At 45.6% G+C, this 16464-nt stretch overlaps 1 protein-coding gene across 5 annotated transcripts in view; it reads right to left on the reverse strand.

Moving 5' to 3' along the window:
* Positions 1-2736: 2736 nt before the first annotated feature.
* Positions 2737-16464, reverse strand: part of POLD3 (DNA polymerase delta 3, accessory subunit) — a 29931-nt gene continuing 16203 nt past the window's right edge. For 2 of the 5 annotated variants that reach the window (XM_030042909.2, XM_041118545.1), the window contains 4 exons: positions 15383-15495; positions 9563-9660; positions 8626-8707; positions 2737-4915 (listed from right to left, as the gene is read on the reverse strand). In XM_030042909.2, coding sequence (XP_029898769.1) covers positions 4710-4915; positions 8626-8707; positions 9563-9660; positions 15383-15495 — 499 coding nt within the window. In that variant the 3' untranslated portion in view covers positions 2737-4709. The other 3 variants (XM_030042910.2, XM_030042911.2, XM_030042913.2) reach the window with 3 other exon arrangements.

The following is a 16464-nucleotide window of genomic DNA, read 5'->3' on the forward strand; positions in this document are numbered from 1 at the left end:
TCTTAAAAAAAAAAAAATCAAATCATGAATTAAGACACAGGATTTGTGTACTGGTCCTGGTAGGACATGGGCTGAAAACATCAAATAACGGCAGCAGCAACCCTGGAAGAAGTTCTGCTAAAACTCACCATCTCTGATGTCTTGCTGCCAGGGGACACAAACATGGGCAGAATCGCCCATAACCTTCCTTAAAATAGTCAAAGACTGGGGACGGGTGATGGACGGGACCTTGTCAGAGGTCAGCGTGGCCCATCTTGGTCCAGGGACAGCACTGACCACTCTGCCCTGCCCTGGTGTGACACCTGGAGCTGAGACAAGGATTAAGAGTCTCCTGTGGGGAGGTTCCAAAACTCATTTGGACTTCAGCCCCACTGCCCTGCATTTAACCCCATCCTTCAACACAGTCCCGGACCATCAGCCACATAGGATCAGCAGAACCATCTCCATCTTCTCAAAAGAAGCCATCAAAATATCTGAAATAGTGTCTGTAGAAGCAAGTCGTAACCCTGAATTTATCTCAGCCGCCTGCCTTTACCCTTGCACAGTTGTCGGGTTGTGAATTGGCAGCTTTTGGTGGCAGGAAGGATATTTTAGGTCTTTAAAGCATCATGAGCCCTAAGGGGCTGGAAATGATAGTTGCCCAGGAGTGCTCTCCCAGCTCCCTGTGTCTCCAGCGCCTTTTTCCAAGGCTCGAAGGAGCCGTCATTGGCTGATACAGCAGCAGTTTCCTCAGGCTGGGGATGCTGGTGCAACAGCCCATGCCGCTGGCTATGGCTACGAGCCGCTTTGCTCCGACGGGAGGATGGGTGAAACCCTTCCCCCAGCAGGGAAAGACCGATTTCAGAAGGGGAGCAGAACAGAAAAGACATGGGAACCTGTCTACCCAGTGCCACGTGCACAAACCCTTTTCCCTTCAGCTCTCTGGGAAAAAAACCCAAAGCGAGATAAAACCAGCAGCACTGCACCGCGGGGGGCCGGTTTTAACCACTGATTTTAATGCTTTTTAAATCCTTCCCCAGCTGAAGTGGCCACCACGTGCGACAGCGCTTGGGAGAGACACATGGGGCGAGAGCCACCGTCGAGCTTCCGCGGGGATCTCGGCGTCGAGGGCCGCAGACGCCGTGACCCGCTGCCACCGAAGCGGACCCTAAGGTGAAAGGGAGGGGGTGCCCCAAATCCAGCCCTCGTATGCACCCCGGGGTGCTCCAGCACGTACCCCAGAGCCGGGGAGAAGCGAGGCGCTGACGTACGGCCCTGGCAAGCGCCCGTTCTCCCCTCCGCCGAGCCGGTTTTTGCTTCCTTATAAGGCCCTGCTGCTCCACGCTCTCCTCTCCGGTATCTGTGGCCGAGCTGGCATCGCCTGTTGGGAGAGCAAAACAATTCCCCGCACGCCGCCAGGACACCCTCCTGCCTGGCTCGGCCGTGCTGCTTGCCATTTTGTTATCCTAGGTTAGCACCCAGCAGCGCTTCCTGGGATCCATCCTCTGGTTTGTTTTTTTTTTTAACTAGATAAAGGCCAGGCAGCCCCAGAGCGGGAAATGCGGAGGGTTTTGTTTTTTTTTCCGAGCAGGCTCTGCCCCGTGGGAAGGAAGGTTGTAAATCAGCTCAGCTGTCTCCCGAACAAGGGATGGGGATTTTTCATCCCTAGGAGCAGCGTTTCTAACCCCTTACCAGGGCACAGGCTGGTTCAGAAGCACCTTGTCCGACAGGAGCTCGGTGCATCAATAGCTTTACCCCAGAGTATCTGATGGTGCAACTTCTTCAGCTTCTCATCCCACCTGGAAAACAAGCATGAAGCTCTCTCCATCTGAAAAAAAGGCTTTCAGGGAGCCTGACCAAAAAAACACTATAAAATGCGTTATTTAGCAGAGAATATTAAATGAACAAGCATCCTCTCCCACTGCCTCTTTGAGGCATTGCTCTTCTGAGGGTGGAAGGGAGATGCAGGGGGAAGACGAGGGGAAATCCCTAAACGATTTCTGTATCGATTTCTGTACCTCCAGGACGAGGTTTCGGACCCTGAGCACCACCAATACCAAGTCTTGAGCCGACCTGCGAGGCAGGAGACACGCTCCTCGCTCCGAGAGCTGCTGCCTGGCTCTGAGCTGCACGGTGCCACCGGGTGCCAAACGGGTGCCATCTGCCTGTGACAGCAAGAGGGAACCTTCTCCTTTTAACCAGGAGCTGGGGGTCCCCAGCCCCATTCCTCGCTCCCACACAGCGCTTGGGGACGCTTTGGCCTCGCCAAGGGGGCATCCAGGGACCTGAGGCCCCCCTGGGGCTGGCAGCCCATGAAATGCAGGAGTGGGGAGTATTAGATCATGATTTTTGGAAGTCTGAAGTTCGCCTATGTCCTGCTTCTTCAGACATTAAGTCATTTTCCTGAGGAAGTCGCATATGACGTTGATCTGGTTATAGAGGGAGTCGGGGTGGAGCAGCAGGCTCCAGCTAGACCATGGTAGAGGTGAGGTGCAAGAGCACTAGGACACTACGTCCTGTCAACATTTGCCATAGAAATAAGACTCAAGGGGTCAGTTCAACACAGATCCTGATAGTTTGAGATGTTCTCACCCACATTTCAGATGCCCTAAAATGCTCAGTTTAATGCTTCCAGCCCTGGTTTTGATGGAAGAACTCTTTACCCACTTCACCAGTGCTATTATTCCATGCAGTCAAATGTCACAGCAACCATTGGAAATCAGGATATAGCACATCATTCAATGAACAGCAAGGACAAAAGAAAAATCTGTATTTAATGGGTTTTGTTACTTATCATCACTTTTCAAAATACACCCCCAATTCTACCAAGAAAAAAACAGAAACACTACAGCAGTATTTTTTTTTTTTAACAGTTAAATTTTCTTCATAAAAGTCAGAACAAGGTTGTTCATTCTTTCTCCATGGACCTCTGCTGCCCACGGCACTCCAACATACCACGGGAGCATGAAATGTTTTTCACCTTGTGCAGCAGGCTCTGTGTTTGGATGTCTGCAAGGACCGTACCAAATCTGCCTTCCCTCACCCATCTTCCCATTATAAGTCTCCAATTCAGAAAGTCCAGAGTTTAAGTTCTTAACACTTCTGAGGAGCTACATGGGGAGAGCGCTGAGCTATAAGGTTACCCTTGAACAGCCCCGACAGCAGCGATCCACGCAGTGAGCAGCTGAACCTGCCCAGCCAGGACACAAGCACGTGCACAAATCCAGAGAGATCGCTGGTTTTAAGTAGATCCTCTCACATCTGCTCAGGGTGCAAGCTGCCTAGGGTGACAGTCGAGTCACCAACCCGATCTCCTGGTCAGAACGAGTGTGTAAATACACTCTGTTGGCCCTTTTACTGGCCACAGGTCAGAATACTTTCAGCTGGGTGCCTGAAGACATTTCTTCCTTGGTCACACTCTTCAGACTTCGTCTATCTTTCTGCCAACCACAAACACTTTATAAACCACTATGTACATACATATCCGTACGTACGTCGGCCTAACACCACTCAAACAACCACTGATGACACCAGTTGCCCATTTGGGAGCCCTCACCAGGCCAAGCTTCAGAAATGCTTAGCACCCATCCTCTGGAAAATCTGCCCTTTTACATATATCTATCAAATTTAGCACCAGAAAACCAGAAGGCATCCAAAATGACGACTCATTTCTGATTAACGGGACTGGAGTGCTTTATTCATCTCCAATAACTGGTTCCTCAGGACCATTCGCTGTGACACACTTCCTTCAGCAGGCAGATGACGAGATGTCCTAGAAAACAACTCTTCTGTTGTCTGGTTTATGCCTGTAAAAAAACTTCAGGCAACCCAAAACCTACAAAACCACAAAGCTGCGTGCAATTCTTCACAGACAACGAGAGCAGGTACCTCACTGGTGTTATCAGAACTGTCCTCTAATCACCCTTCCCTTTGACTCATTAACTTTCAAGGTTAAAGATAGAGTTGCTTTCCCAATAACAGTGAAGCCTTCCCCCAATTACACTGGAGCCAATTGTGTGGGAAGCCTCAAAGATGTTTTTGCAAAGACAGAGCACCAACAGTGTCCTGGTCTATAATTAGGCATCTGAGCAATTTACAGAGGATATGTTCAAGGAAGAAAAGAGTAAGAGAATTTTATATGCCCTGCTTTGTCCAAAAAAAGATTATGAAAGGCAGAGCAAAAACTATTTACCAGTCTTAGGGGGAAAATTAAGTTCATTTCATTCAGTTAAAGCTGAAGCAGATGTTCAATATTTGTGTGTATGCCTGAAGACCTGCTACATTACAGCTTCTAACCAACGTGAACATTTAGATCAATCTGGAGAGCTGGGGGTGTAAAAAGAGGGGAAAAAAATGCCACAACTCAACTCCTAATTTAGTCCATCTACCACTTGTGGAGCAGGCTTCAGCACTGCACAGGTGAAAGACCATATTAAAAAAATAAAATTTCATGTGAATAGATTAACAGTCTTTCAAGAGTTCCTCTAGATTTTGCTTCTAGCTGGCAATTCCCATACTGCTTAGTAAAGATGATTGAAATTATTGCAGTAACAAATAAAACTCTTCTCCGATACAAAATCTAGTCCAGAGGGCTTACTTACACAGTAAGCAAGATATCTTACGTAACTGAAGATTGCATGTTGTTCTCCTCCAATGCAGCAGCTTTCAGGAAGCCACACAAAAAGAGAAACACTCCCAAGCTGCCAAGAGGACCGGGAGAAAGACCCAGTTCATTTCTTCTGAAAAAAACCCATGATGGAGACCTGTTTGTTGGCTCTGTTGGCAGTGGCTGCACCTTTCTTCAGGTTCTTCCTTTCTTCCTTTGGTTCCTTCCTCATGGGCAGCACAGGCTGTTTGTGTGCAGCTGGTGGCTTGGACTTGGCAAAGTCATCCTCGCTATCCGTACAGGATTCACTCTCGTAAACCTTCTCAGTCACTGGTTAAGAGAGAAGAACAGATGATGATGGTTAAGCCCGTGTACCAAAGAGCAGAGACCTCCCCACTGCAGCCTTCCCACTGCGTTTCTGGAAATAAGCCTTTTGGGTTCAAGGAGTATGTGCCAGACACAGGAATTCAGTCCATCGCTCAAGGTTATGCAGTAGATCCAGACGACTGGACTGGCTTTCTGTACACCTAGTCAAACTGCCTCCCCTCTTTCTTAAGTGTAAGATGGCAGGTTAACGACTCGGGACCTTTAATGTCATCCAGGTCTTTCAAAATGGCTTGGTGTCACCACACACATTCATTTGCAGGCCATATGCACACCTTAAACAGCAGCAGCCCAAGGGTCCCCACTCAAAAGGGCTCTTGAGAGGAGAGTTCTCTCTCCAAACCTATCCAAGCATTGCCCTCTTCTAGAAACAAGGCCCAACTGCGCTGAAGACCATCAATTCATCTTGCAGAGGCTGACAAGCAGCTATCAGAAAGTGATAAATCTGAATGAGATCAGAGTCCGTAGTTTAGCATTAGATGATGGAACGTCTATTTTATGGTTAAAAACCACCATTCTGACTTGGTCTGATTTCCACAGGGGCCAAAGCAATCAGATTGTCTTGAAATCCAGACAAGACAACCCAGAGACAGTCCCAGCCTTCCCTCACCAGCACTGCACACATCAGACAGCTGGGGAGGAGTAAACCAAACGTAGCACATCTCAGAGATGAGAGAAAGAGCACAAAACCTTGGGGGCAGCTTCCTTCTATACAGGTGGGCAAGCAGGGCAAATATAAAGAAATCCCTTAAAAAAAAATAAAACCAAACCTGTGACTGAAATCAAGGGCTATGACTGAATGGTATTGCCAGCTCACTGCTGTCAGCGTCCGGTGATGGAAAGCTAAGGGATATAAAACAACGCTCACGGAAATTAAACTGGAGTCAGCTCCACTGATGTAAGCCATCATTAGATACTAGTAAATGTTGTTATATCAGCTTTCCCAGCAGTGCTCTGGTATTCTTCTAGTAAGCCATTTTTCTTTAGCAACTGTATTCTTTTAAACAGATGTCCTAACTTCCCTTCTTCTGGGAAATTGGCTTTTACTTGTATTAATGCATCAAATTAAATAAGGTTTTCTACGTAACCAGAGACTGGGAAGAGGAATGGTATGAAATCCTGCTCTGCAGTGCTAGCGGATGCTCAAACAGGGACTGTAAACCCAAGCTAACCTCCTTTCAGAGGCAATGGGCTTTTCAGTGAGCAGCTTTAACAGACCACTGGCCACTTACTGAGCTTTAAAAAGTTATCATGTTGTCACCCCTGTCAGTAACCGTTGGTAACTCCAAAAGCGTGCACTTAATCCCCTCCAATTGCAAAATAACACAGTTTAGATCAACTTTCTTTTACTGAGATCTCGGCTGAACTTAAAAATTCTGTATTTGCGGCAGCTATGGGCACACAGATAGATACTTAGTGGTGCTCAGCTCACAGCCAGACTTGCTAAATCACCATAACTCAAATTACATGAGCTCTAACTTAAACCAGTGCTGTAAGATGAATTTACCTACAATGTACACATATATATTCCAATATACAAGTCCACATGTGTCCCTTCAAACTTCAGAAAGTACAAGGTATAAATGCACTAGCTTAAACCTCAGTAATTCCCCTTCACTATAGGCTAAGAGCAGGCACTCAACTGAGTCCCAGCTGATGTATGGTAACATGCCTTGTGCTTAACTCCACAGATACTTTAATTGCTCAATTTCCCTCAGGGCTAATCCCTAAATTAGTTTTGCTTTTTGACACCAATTCCTTGTTATTGCAGCTATTGTGAAAATGATCACTTAAAATCATGGAGAAATATAAAGTACAGCCTAATCCTAATGTTAGGATTTAATGTCTCTTGAAACCTAGTCCTTGTTTAAAAAAAAAAAAAAAAAAAAAAGACAGCAGGAAGAGGGGGGAAAAAAGCCCCTATATTTCAAAGAATAACAACAATTTACATTAGCCCAGGAGATTTGCAAGTTATTTAGACTTCAAATGATTAGGCCTGTGCATGGAAAGGGTGGGGAAGGGAGGGGAGGAGAGAAACTGGACAATAACCAGACAGCAAGTTCTGTACAACAGACTAGTAGGTTTTTAGTACAGAAAGCAGCATCTCCTCCCTACCCAGTTCCTCAGTATCCCAGCTCCATTCCTCCCTCCCTCCCTCCCTCCTCCCTAGAGGATCTGTCTCCCAAAGGCACAACAGGGGCTTGCATTTCCCTTTTCATAAAATGGTAGTGGATATGAACTGTAAAACCAAAGGTCTGGATTTCACAAGAGACTATTAAACCCCTTGGGGTTAGGGAGAAGAGAAAGAAAGGCAATCTTCCCAGCCCTGATACGTTTGCAAAAGGCTGAACAGAAAGAGAAGAGCACTCTTTGCTGGAAGCTGAACCCGGAACAGTCATTACTGAGAGCTCTGGACACAGACCTTGTTCAACTCAACTCCCCAGCTAACGCTTTTTTGTTCCATTTTCCTTCCAAGTGTTTTAATGGTTCTATCTGGGATGGGAGAGCAAAACACCCCATAATGCAACTAGCCAAAGCAGTCAATAAGTTTGTGCAAGTCCAGTTTTTTGACAATAATCCAGTACTTAAGATTTCAGTTACTAGCGTAGCCAGTTGCTGAGTGCTAGCTTTATATTTCTTTAAAGGAGACACACAAAGTTAATAGGAAACATAAGATACAACTACACAGACAGGTGCAAACAGACATAAGCTGACTCACGTCCAGGCAGCTCCAAATCTGGGCCAAGCAAGCCTGTATCTATCTATGCTTATGCACAATGACAAACCTGTACAACCACAACAGATCTTCTCCTAGAACTGGCTGAGCTCCCTTGACATCTACTCAGATCAGCAAGGCTGGAGAATGTTAAGCATCCCATACAATTGAGCTGACAACAGCACTACAAAAAAAAAACACATTCCACCCTCTTAAAATTTTTAAAACCTTTAAAAAAAAAAAAAGATTCTGAACTCCTGCAGCTCTACTTCAGTGTCAGGACACAGAGGAGGACACAAGTACAGTGGTGGTACGCAGCTTTCTCCAGGTCACAGGAGGAAGCAGTGTCCAGTCAGGCTGGAATTCAAAGCCTCTGGCTCTCAGTACTTCTGTAGAGACTCTCTTCCCTCCTGAAAGCAGAGCCATCCTTATCAGAAACAGAAACCCTCTCAAGGATTTAGGCCCCAACTTATTCCTTGTTTATCTGGGATACTTGAAGTTTATATTAACATATAATCAAGCTCTGCTGCACAGCTCTGGACCTATCCCCAAAATAAAAAAAAAAAATAAAACCCAAACAAACAAGCCACACTTCTCCCACCCAGAATTTATCCTCAAACACAGACCTCTCTGCACCATCTTTAAAAGTTTGTATCTTTGGAGAGGAGAGCAAACGAAGGAGGTGCTCATGCTGGCAGGAGGGAAGGGAGAAGAACTGAAAGAAAATCTGTGAATAATCAAAAAAGTAAGGATTCAGCCCCAGCTCCATGACTCCCTACCCAGGCCTTCACCAAAAGGGCAGTTACCTCAGTCTGGGAGCATGAGGTTGAAGGGGAATAACAAAGTGATTTTGTGAACCTCTTTCAAAGCCTGGGAGAGGCTGGCCTGTAAAAATCTTCAACACATCTTCAATAAAGTTAGTTCCACTGAGGTATCTTACCCATGCAGCCTTCTTCTTCGTCAATAAACATCTTGGATTTCAGCACACGCTTCCGTTTCCTCTTCTTCCCTCCAGCTGAAACCTGAAGGACATTGCAGTATTGTGAGAAATCAAGAGTCAAGGCCCCATGCATGTACACAGGTCATAAAAGCATCAGCCCCAGGAGTGAAATCTAGTCTCTCTAATGAAGCTGAGCATGGATTTGATAACTAATTCTGTCCCTTCCCAGGATATCCTAATCTCATTTTTGCTAATGCCACAATTCTCCCCATCCTACCAGGAAAAATTTCAGAGAGACAAAATACAACTTAAAGGAGACAGCAAGCTTTCCTGTCTGCCAGCACAGGGGGCACATTCCTCTTCTGGGGCGTGTAACATTTTGAAATGTGTTTAGTTATGTGAGAAGGTGGCACTGGGGTTCCCCATCATACCTCTGAAGAATGAGGAAGTAAGAAGGTGTGCGAGACTTCAGAACCCCCGCTGTGACAAACAGCTGCACTTTCAGTAAAACTATGCCTGTTTTCTCAGCTCAGCGGTTAACTGCTTGCCAATCACAGCCCACCACCCTTACGCAGCAGCTTCCCTGCGATACAAGGTTGAATACCAAGAGTCTCTGGTTTCATTTCTGGCCCTGCCCTGACTCCTGAGGCCAAGATTCAGAGGGAAGAGCGTTCAAATATGAGCCACAATTCATAGAACCATTAGGAGGGAAAAAAAGAGAAGAAAATAGAAAACTGCGCTGTCAGCAGAAAAGCTAGAATTTAAATAATAGTCTAGAAAATGAATGAACCAGTGAACACGGTGGATTCTTTCAAGCAGGATGATGTGATGGACTTGACAGGCAAACAGGACCTCTCCCTTAGCATCTGAAAAGTGGCTGGGCAATCCCCATCGAGTCGGATAAAAACAGAAGTTAATCACCCTAACATGCTCTTACCTCCGTGGATGCAGGCTCCAGTTCAGTTTTCAGAGCAGGTACAGGAGGTGGAGATGGAGCTTTCTCTTCCTCAGGCATGGGAGACGGTGGGACATCTGCTAAGAAGATGAACATCTTGATAGTACGTGGGTCTAATGCCCCCTTGCAGCTACCCTTTTGTCTCAGATCACTTCATTTAACTCTGAGCAATTGCTTGTAACCTGTATTCAGATCAAGGTTTACAAGTTCTCACTCAGATTTGTTTAATTCAAGTCAGGACAAATCATCCAAAGCAGTCGGCCTCCAGCCAGACGGCTTGTCCTGTGCTAAGGTGCTATGCATTGCAGTTCCCAAAGGAAGGAGGGTGGAGGGTGGGATAGGATGGGAAAAGTGCATTTCAGATTTTTGGTAAACCAAATATCAGTTCCACCAAATGAAACTTTAAAAACAGGCACAAAACCTGGTATGTTTTAACCATATATTTCACTTGCTCATTAAAAAGAGGGACTGTAATTTGTTTAGAAATTGAAAGAGTCAGGGTTTAAGACTATGCATTCCCAAATCACTGGATGACCTTAGTTTCTCTACCTCTCCCCCATTCGTAAAACAGTTACTGCTTCACAGGTGGTGCTACGCATCCCAAACAATCCATGCCATTAGCTTGGAACTACCTTAATCCACGAATTAAGTGCAATATACTATTACCCATCCTAAAAGATTGTTAAGGGACACCCCAACCTTTCATTTGTAAAACAAAAAAAAACCCCAAACGACCCCAAAAAACTAAGCCCATTCTCTCATCTGCCATCATCTACACTGTCCTCCAGCTGCAAGGACAGAGAGTGGAATCCTTTTAATACCCGACCCGACTGAAATGGTCAAGGTCACCTTCACAAATTTGTACAGAGCAAAACCAGCTCTGGAGCCTCTACCAGCAGTGTCAAACAGGGCTTTAGTGAGACTAGCAGGGCTTACAGACAAATGAGAAAGCCAGGGTCACTCTTCTGTGGGGCTGGCAGAGGGACAGAGCCGTGACGGTGAAGAAAAATCAGTGCAGGGCAAGAGGGGAAGGAGCAGCACCTTGCACCACGCAGCAGGCACCGTGACTAATTTAAACGGCTTTAAGGAATCCTCTCCAAATCCAAGTGAGAAACGCTGCCATGCAAGTCCTCAAATGTGGGGGAGGGCTAGGAACGTGGGGGGAAGAAACTCCTCATCTGACCTATTGCTTAATAACAACAACGATGCCGCAGGACGGGAGGACAGAGAGCCTGCTTGGCTTCTCCTCCCGGCTCTGCTGGCTGTAGCACTGCATTCATGCTGTCGTTGTAACACGAATTCTGGATCTGTAGCTGTCCCAACCGATTAGGTCAGTGTTAAGAGTTATGACTGTGCCAGGCATATGGCCAACTGACCTTCATAGGTTAAGAAGGGCTCAAGTGAAACAGTGGTTGGCTGCCAAGGCTAAATAATAAATTACATTCTTCAAACAAGGACTCAGCCTCCTAACTACTTCAGTAAGCGAGGCACAGAAATGCAAACAGAGTGGGATAACATGACTCGGTATTTCACCTTGCTCCAAAGAGCTGGGTCTGGCAGCTGTGCAAAGATAAAACCAAACAACAGATCTGCTCTAAGGTGCTAACTGCTGGGGCAGCCAGGACCACAGCCGAGGAGCTGCAGGGAACTCAAAATTCTCAATATTTATCATAGTCTCACAGCAACTGCAGGCTGAAGCGCCCATATACTGCACAGCACCGAACCTGCTTCACAGACAACCCAGGCTGGCTACATCAATTTGGAAATATTTTTAAGAGAGCATAGGCTAAGAGGGCTGAAAACCAGCCTGATGAAAAACTACCACCTCTGCCGTGCTTGAGCAGAGGCTGCTGAAGGTATTTTCAGCGTGTCAACTCCACTATGCTTGCTTGGGGGAAATTTGGGCTTTTTTTCAGCCTCCTTCAAACAAGTTCTCCCAGTTTTTGGCAGGCAGAAGGCACCTTCTCCCCACGTCAGTGTTTCGGACTACCATCAAGCTGCGTCTCTATTACTTTATTATCCTCTTCTAGCCAACACAGCCCTCTGACATGTGATAACTCCTGAGTCAACCTCTAGCTGCTGCCCACAGTTTACTCAACAGCAACAGCTGCATGAAATGGATACAAGTTGGGCAATTGGATGTACCAAAGATGTAAATCCTGGCTTTGTTCAGTTTGCTCTGACCCTGCCTGGAAAAACTGTGAGAAGCTTTAGTGCTTCTGCTGCGGCTCTCCGAAACCGATAGAGTTTGTAGGTTACAGTGCCACTGAAATCACCCTCCAAAGTGGCTGTAAAACACTTGTCAACACAGCGAAACGCTGCCTGTGTTGGTATAGCTGAAGCTGCCAAAACCTCCTGTCCTCTGTGGACACACTTGTGTAGTTTATTCTGGCACTGGAAGCAAAACAACCTGCAGTGACTAAGGCACCCTCATACCAATATAACTTTTTAATGAAAAATCATTTAAATGGAGAGGATTGTGCCTTATGCCCTCTCTGTATTTTCAACTTGGTACAATGTGCTGACACTCGTGTAAGAAGAGCTTATTTTGGGCTAATTTCAGTACATTAAGAACAGACTAATATAGAACAACGCGAAAGACTTGCCCTGACATAAAAGCACCCATACAGCGCTTCGCATCAGTTGTATGGACCCAGTTTCAAACCCACAAACTGTCGCTAAGTCTGCCTGAAAAGGGGCAGTGGTTTTACTAGCAGTTACACAGGTGGAGCCCTGTCTGAACGCCATTCAATCACAGCAATGGCTGCGGACAAGCGTCCCCTTTTATCTGCAGCTGCACCCGCAGGAAAGGTTAGCGCCCCTGCCAGAGGCCGTGCCTCCTCGAGCCGCATGGAGCAGCCTGTGCAAGCACCTCCTCGTTTGCTTCGAGCGGAGGTCAGACAGGTTAGCGTGGCGTGTTAGCATAAGCAGCAGCTAGACTGTTAGCCTTTGGTATCTGCTCTGGTGGTGCAGCTTCCCATATTGCATTTTGCATATTTAAAACTTACCACACAATCATCTGTGGGTGAATTACACAGGTGGTGGATGAACCGTGCCCTGTCCGGCAGCGATTTCCAAATGCTGTGCAGCATATGGTGCCTTCCTCCCTGCTCCCAGAGGGATGCAGCGTAGAACAATGTCACTCCAGGCCCCATTTTGCTCACTGATGCTGCTGATTAAAATTGCCCCTGCTCTCTGGAGAAACCTGTTTCCAACCTTTCCAAGGGTAAACACTCTCAAAGTCCAGCTGCTGTACATTTTTTTAAAAATTATTTGTTGCATCCAACTTACATTCTTATACTTGAATACAGAACGTAAGATTGCCTACATTACCAGTTTGGATTCAGTATGAATATTTCAAAGAATTCAAATCTATCTTCTTTCATCCGGTTGGATTTAGAAGGGCAAGCAGCAGAACCAAATGACTGAATGCAGACCTCATCAGGGTGGTTTGGATAGCCATTAGCTTAAAAAGGAAGAAGAGAGAATCTCTCTATTCTCGTCTTTCCCTTTTGAAAGGTAATAGTTCTAAGCTAATCTGAGTAATATACAAATTTATGTACACACACTATAATTTGCATAAATTTACAATTCTAATACACAACACAAAGCTGATCCTCGACATAATGGAAAGAACAAAGAGGACTATGATGCAGGAGGAACAACAGCAGTGACAAGAAAATTCTCCAAACAGAAAGTCAAACTTTCTGCATGTATCTCCAGTAGGTTAAACAGGAATAAACCAAAAACCAACCCTCCCTAACAGACGAGTGGGTAGGTAGCCTTACTTGTACTGTTTTCAATGTCTAAAGCTACTGAGAATGAGGTTAATAAGACAATTGGGGTCCCAGCCTGACCAGAGGACCAGACCCATGGTTTCTAATTGCAAATCCAGTTAACTCACACTTCAGAGCACAAACAAAACAAGGCAGAACAACTAAACAGACGTACTGTGTGCACTGAGGTAGAAGTATACGCACAGACTCTGGAACACACCTTGGAATAAATGAAAACAGAAGCCACCACATTCAAAGGCATTAACCACTGAGCACATGCTAAGGTAATACAGGTATTCAACAAGAGACCAGAGACCTCTAATATTCAAAGCCAAAAGTAGATATGCAGCACGCAGGAGTTTGCAGTACCATCTACAGAAAGCGCTCCTCGATCTATGACAGTCTTATAGCACTGCTCTTAGTCTCAGGAGATTAAAAGAGCTCTAACAGAAATAGATAAGGAAAACAGACCGTGCGGTCACCTCTCAGCTTGCTGTGTGCTCAGCGCACTGTTGTGAACACAGGATGCTGGGGGTCCCCAACTCACAGTAGCACAAGGAAGACTGAACCAACAAGCCTTCATGCTTCAAAGAGCAGCCTCTCCGCTCAGCCCTACTGCATGCCTGAAACACGGGGCTCACTTCTGCCTGCTCTTGCTAGCTGAGAACGGATGAGCCGAGAGATTCCAGCCCAGCAAGGAGCAGTGCTTCAAGTGGCTAAATGGGCTGATTTCAATCTTCCCTCTTCAGAGCTAAACAACGCAGCTTGTCAGTAGGCTGAGTGATGAGTAAATGGAAAGACCAGATAATAGCTTACAAACATCTAAAGAAATAAATACCAAAGAGTGTGGGCATATATATTTTTTTATGGCCAAACAAGGAGCTGCACACAGGAATGTGATGAAATTAAGGCTGATCATGAAGAACAGCTTCCTGAGAGATTTATCATCCTGTGGAATAGTCCGAGTAGAAGTGATGGATGCCTGATGACAGAGATCACTTGAAATTATGCTGGGCAGAAAGAAACCATGAAAATAGGCCTAAGGTGGCATGGAGACTGCTAAGATATCCAACAATATTCGCCTGTCTAACTTGTATTACAGATTCTCTTAATTTCGTGCTTGTTTCTCATGTGCTATCCATAGTAAATAAGCAAACAGCTTCAGCTCTCCTGCTGGAGTCCACCTCCTCACTAACACAACCTGTTTGCCGTTTTACCTTTTTTTACTGGAGCTGTACACCAAACTGGTGGTTTCAATTATTTGTCCATAATGATCACCGAATTCTTTTCCTGATCAGCTTGTTGGATGACTGTTCCATTTCGCACATACTCCCTAGCTCAATCCCAACTTATTTTCCAGTTATCTATATTGAACGGCATTTGTCACCTCAATTATCCAAATTCTTTGGAATCTGGCCCTGCTGTTCCTCATTATAAGCCCCAATCTTGCGACGTTCTGGGCACCCTGCTCCTATCAAAGCCAAGAGCCACCGAGGAGACGCAGAGTCGCATCGGATATGGCTCAACTGTTTTGCCTCCAGTTTCTCTATTAATTTTTTTTTTTTTTTTTGGAAGTCTTGCTTCCAATGCTGTCTTCCAAACCATTTCTATAAACAGACAGAATAAAGATACTAAAAATGACCCTGGGAGGGGGGAGGTCACTTTGCGAGTGTTTACTCACCAAATAAACTGGTTATGACCAGTCCTACAATTCTGGAAGGCGCGATATCTTTCACAAGAGATTTGAGAACCTCCTTCCCACACGTCAGTGTGACTGGCAGCACACTTGGTGAGGAGACAGCCAGATCTGAGCTAAGCTAAAACAAAGACTGAATGACTGAGGCATCTCAAATGTATGCCCAAGTGCCTGCAGCACAAGATAAACAGACAGCTCAAGCTACAGCCATTTGCACGGTCTTTAGTCCTCTAAACTATTCCCTCAATCGTTGACCAACAGCCTTGGATAGTAATATTGTCTAAATCAGGCCCCTGACCTACGTGCCTTGTTGTTTACACATCTTCTTACCTTCCTCGTCACTGCTGTCAGACTGAAGTTGTTTGATTCGCTTCCTCTTTTTCTTTAGATTTTCAGGAATTCTTTCTTCCTCATTATCCGACTTGTCCACCCTCTTCATTTTACTGCCACAAAAAGGAAAAAAAAAAAAAAAAAAAAAAGAGGAACAAACATGTGTTATCCCTTGTGTGTGCATGAAAACATCAGGCATATTTAGATGAGCATGCTCCTGACAGACGTACTCCTAGCAAGGAAATCAAATACCTCTGTACCTCTTAAAAACATGAGCATCACATACACTGAAGTACACTTGCCTATATGATCAGGCATAGGTGCACAAGCATTTTCATGCCTCTCATCCTTAGCCATATCCAAGTCTCCAAAACAAGGAGGATTTCTTTAGCCCCTCTGCAGTTCAACGTTTTGCCCAGTACCTCACCTAGCTTGGCCACAGCAACCTGGCAAGAGGGCATTTCTGATCTTGTCTCTATAGCTCAGGCTCCCAAACACTAATGTCCCCAACAGCATCGCTCAGAAGCTCTTTTGACAGACTGCTTGCCACTGACTGACTATGAGGTAGTGTCTCAGAATCCTGGAGCCATTTTTAAAGACTACTGGAAAAATAAAATAGCTCCTTTCTTTTTAATGTTGGCGAGACGTGTCAGACTAACAAGCCTGGAGGCTAAAGGCCCACGTATCCTCATAGAGCTGGTACAGCCCAAGTGGCCTTCCCAACACCACACTGCCAACATGCAGTTTCCAGGCCCTTGGCTTTTTGAATAAGATTATCAATAAGAAGACCAGTTAGCACTAACTGCCATGGTGGGCTGGGCGGTATGATTACCTATTTAGTTAGAAACAGATTGAGACCACCAATTAATTACTCATAGGCCACCAGAGAGCCATCAGACTGTAATGATTTTTTGTCTCTGTCAGTTTGGGTTGGATTAAACACAAAGGGCTGAACTTAAAATTTACTTGGAGTCTCAGCCCAAAGTAAACCAGTGGCATTGAAAGCAGCAGTACATTAACTATGGAAATCAACAAGCAGAACTTTGTGTGCTGGAAGCTGTGTACATATAAGCTTGGGAATA

The sequence above is a fragment of the Aquila chrysaetos genome, chromosome 19 (genome assembly GCF_900496995.4).
Source record: "Aquila chrysaetos chrysaetos chromosome 19, bAquChr1.4, whole genome shotgun sequence".
In the NCBI taxonomy this organism is placed as follows: Eukaryota; Metazoa; Chordata; class Aves; order Accipitriformes; family Accipitridae; genus Aquila; species Aquila chrysaetos.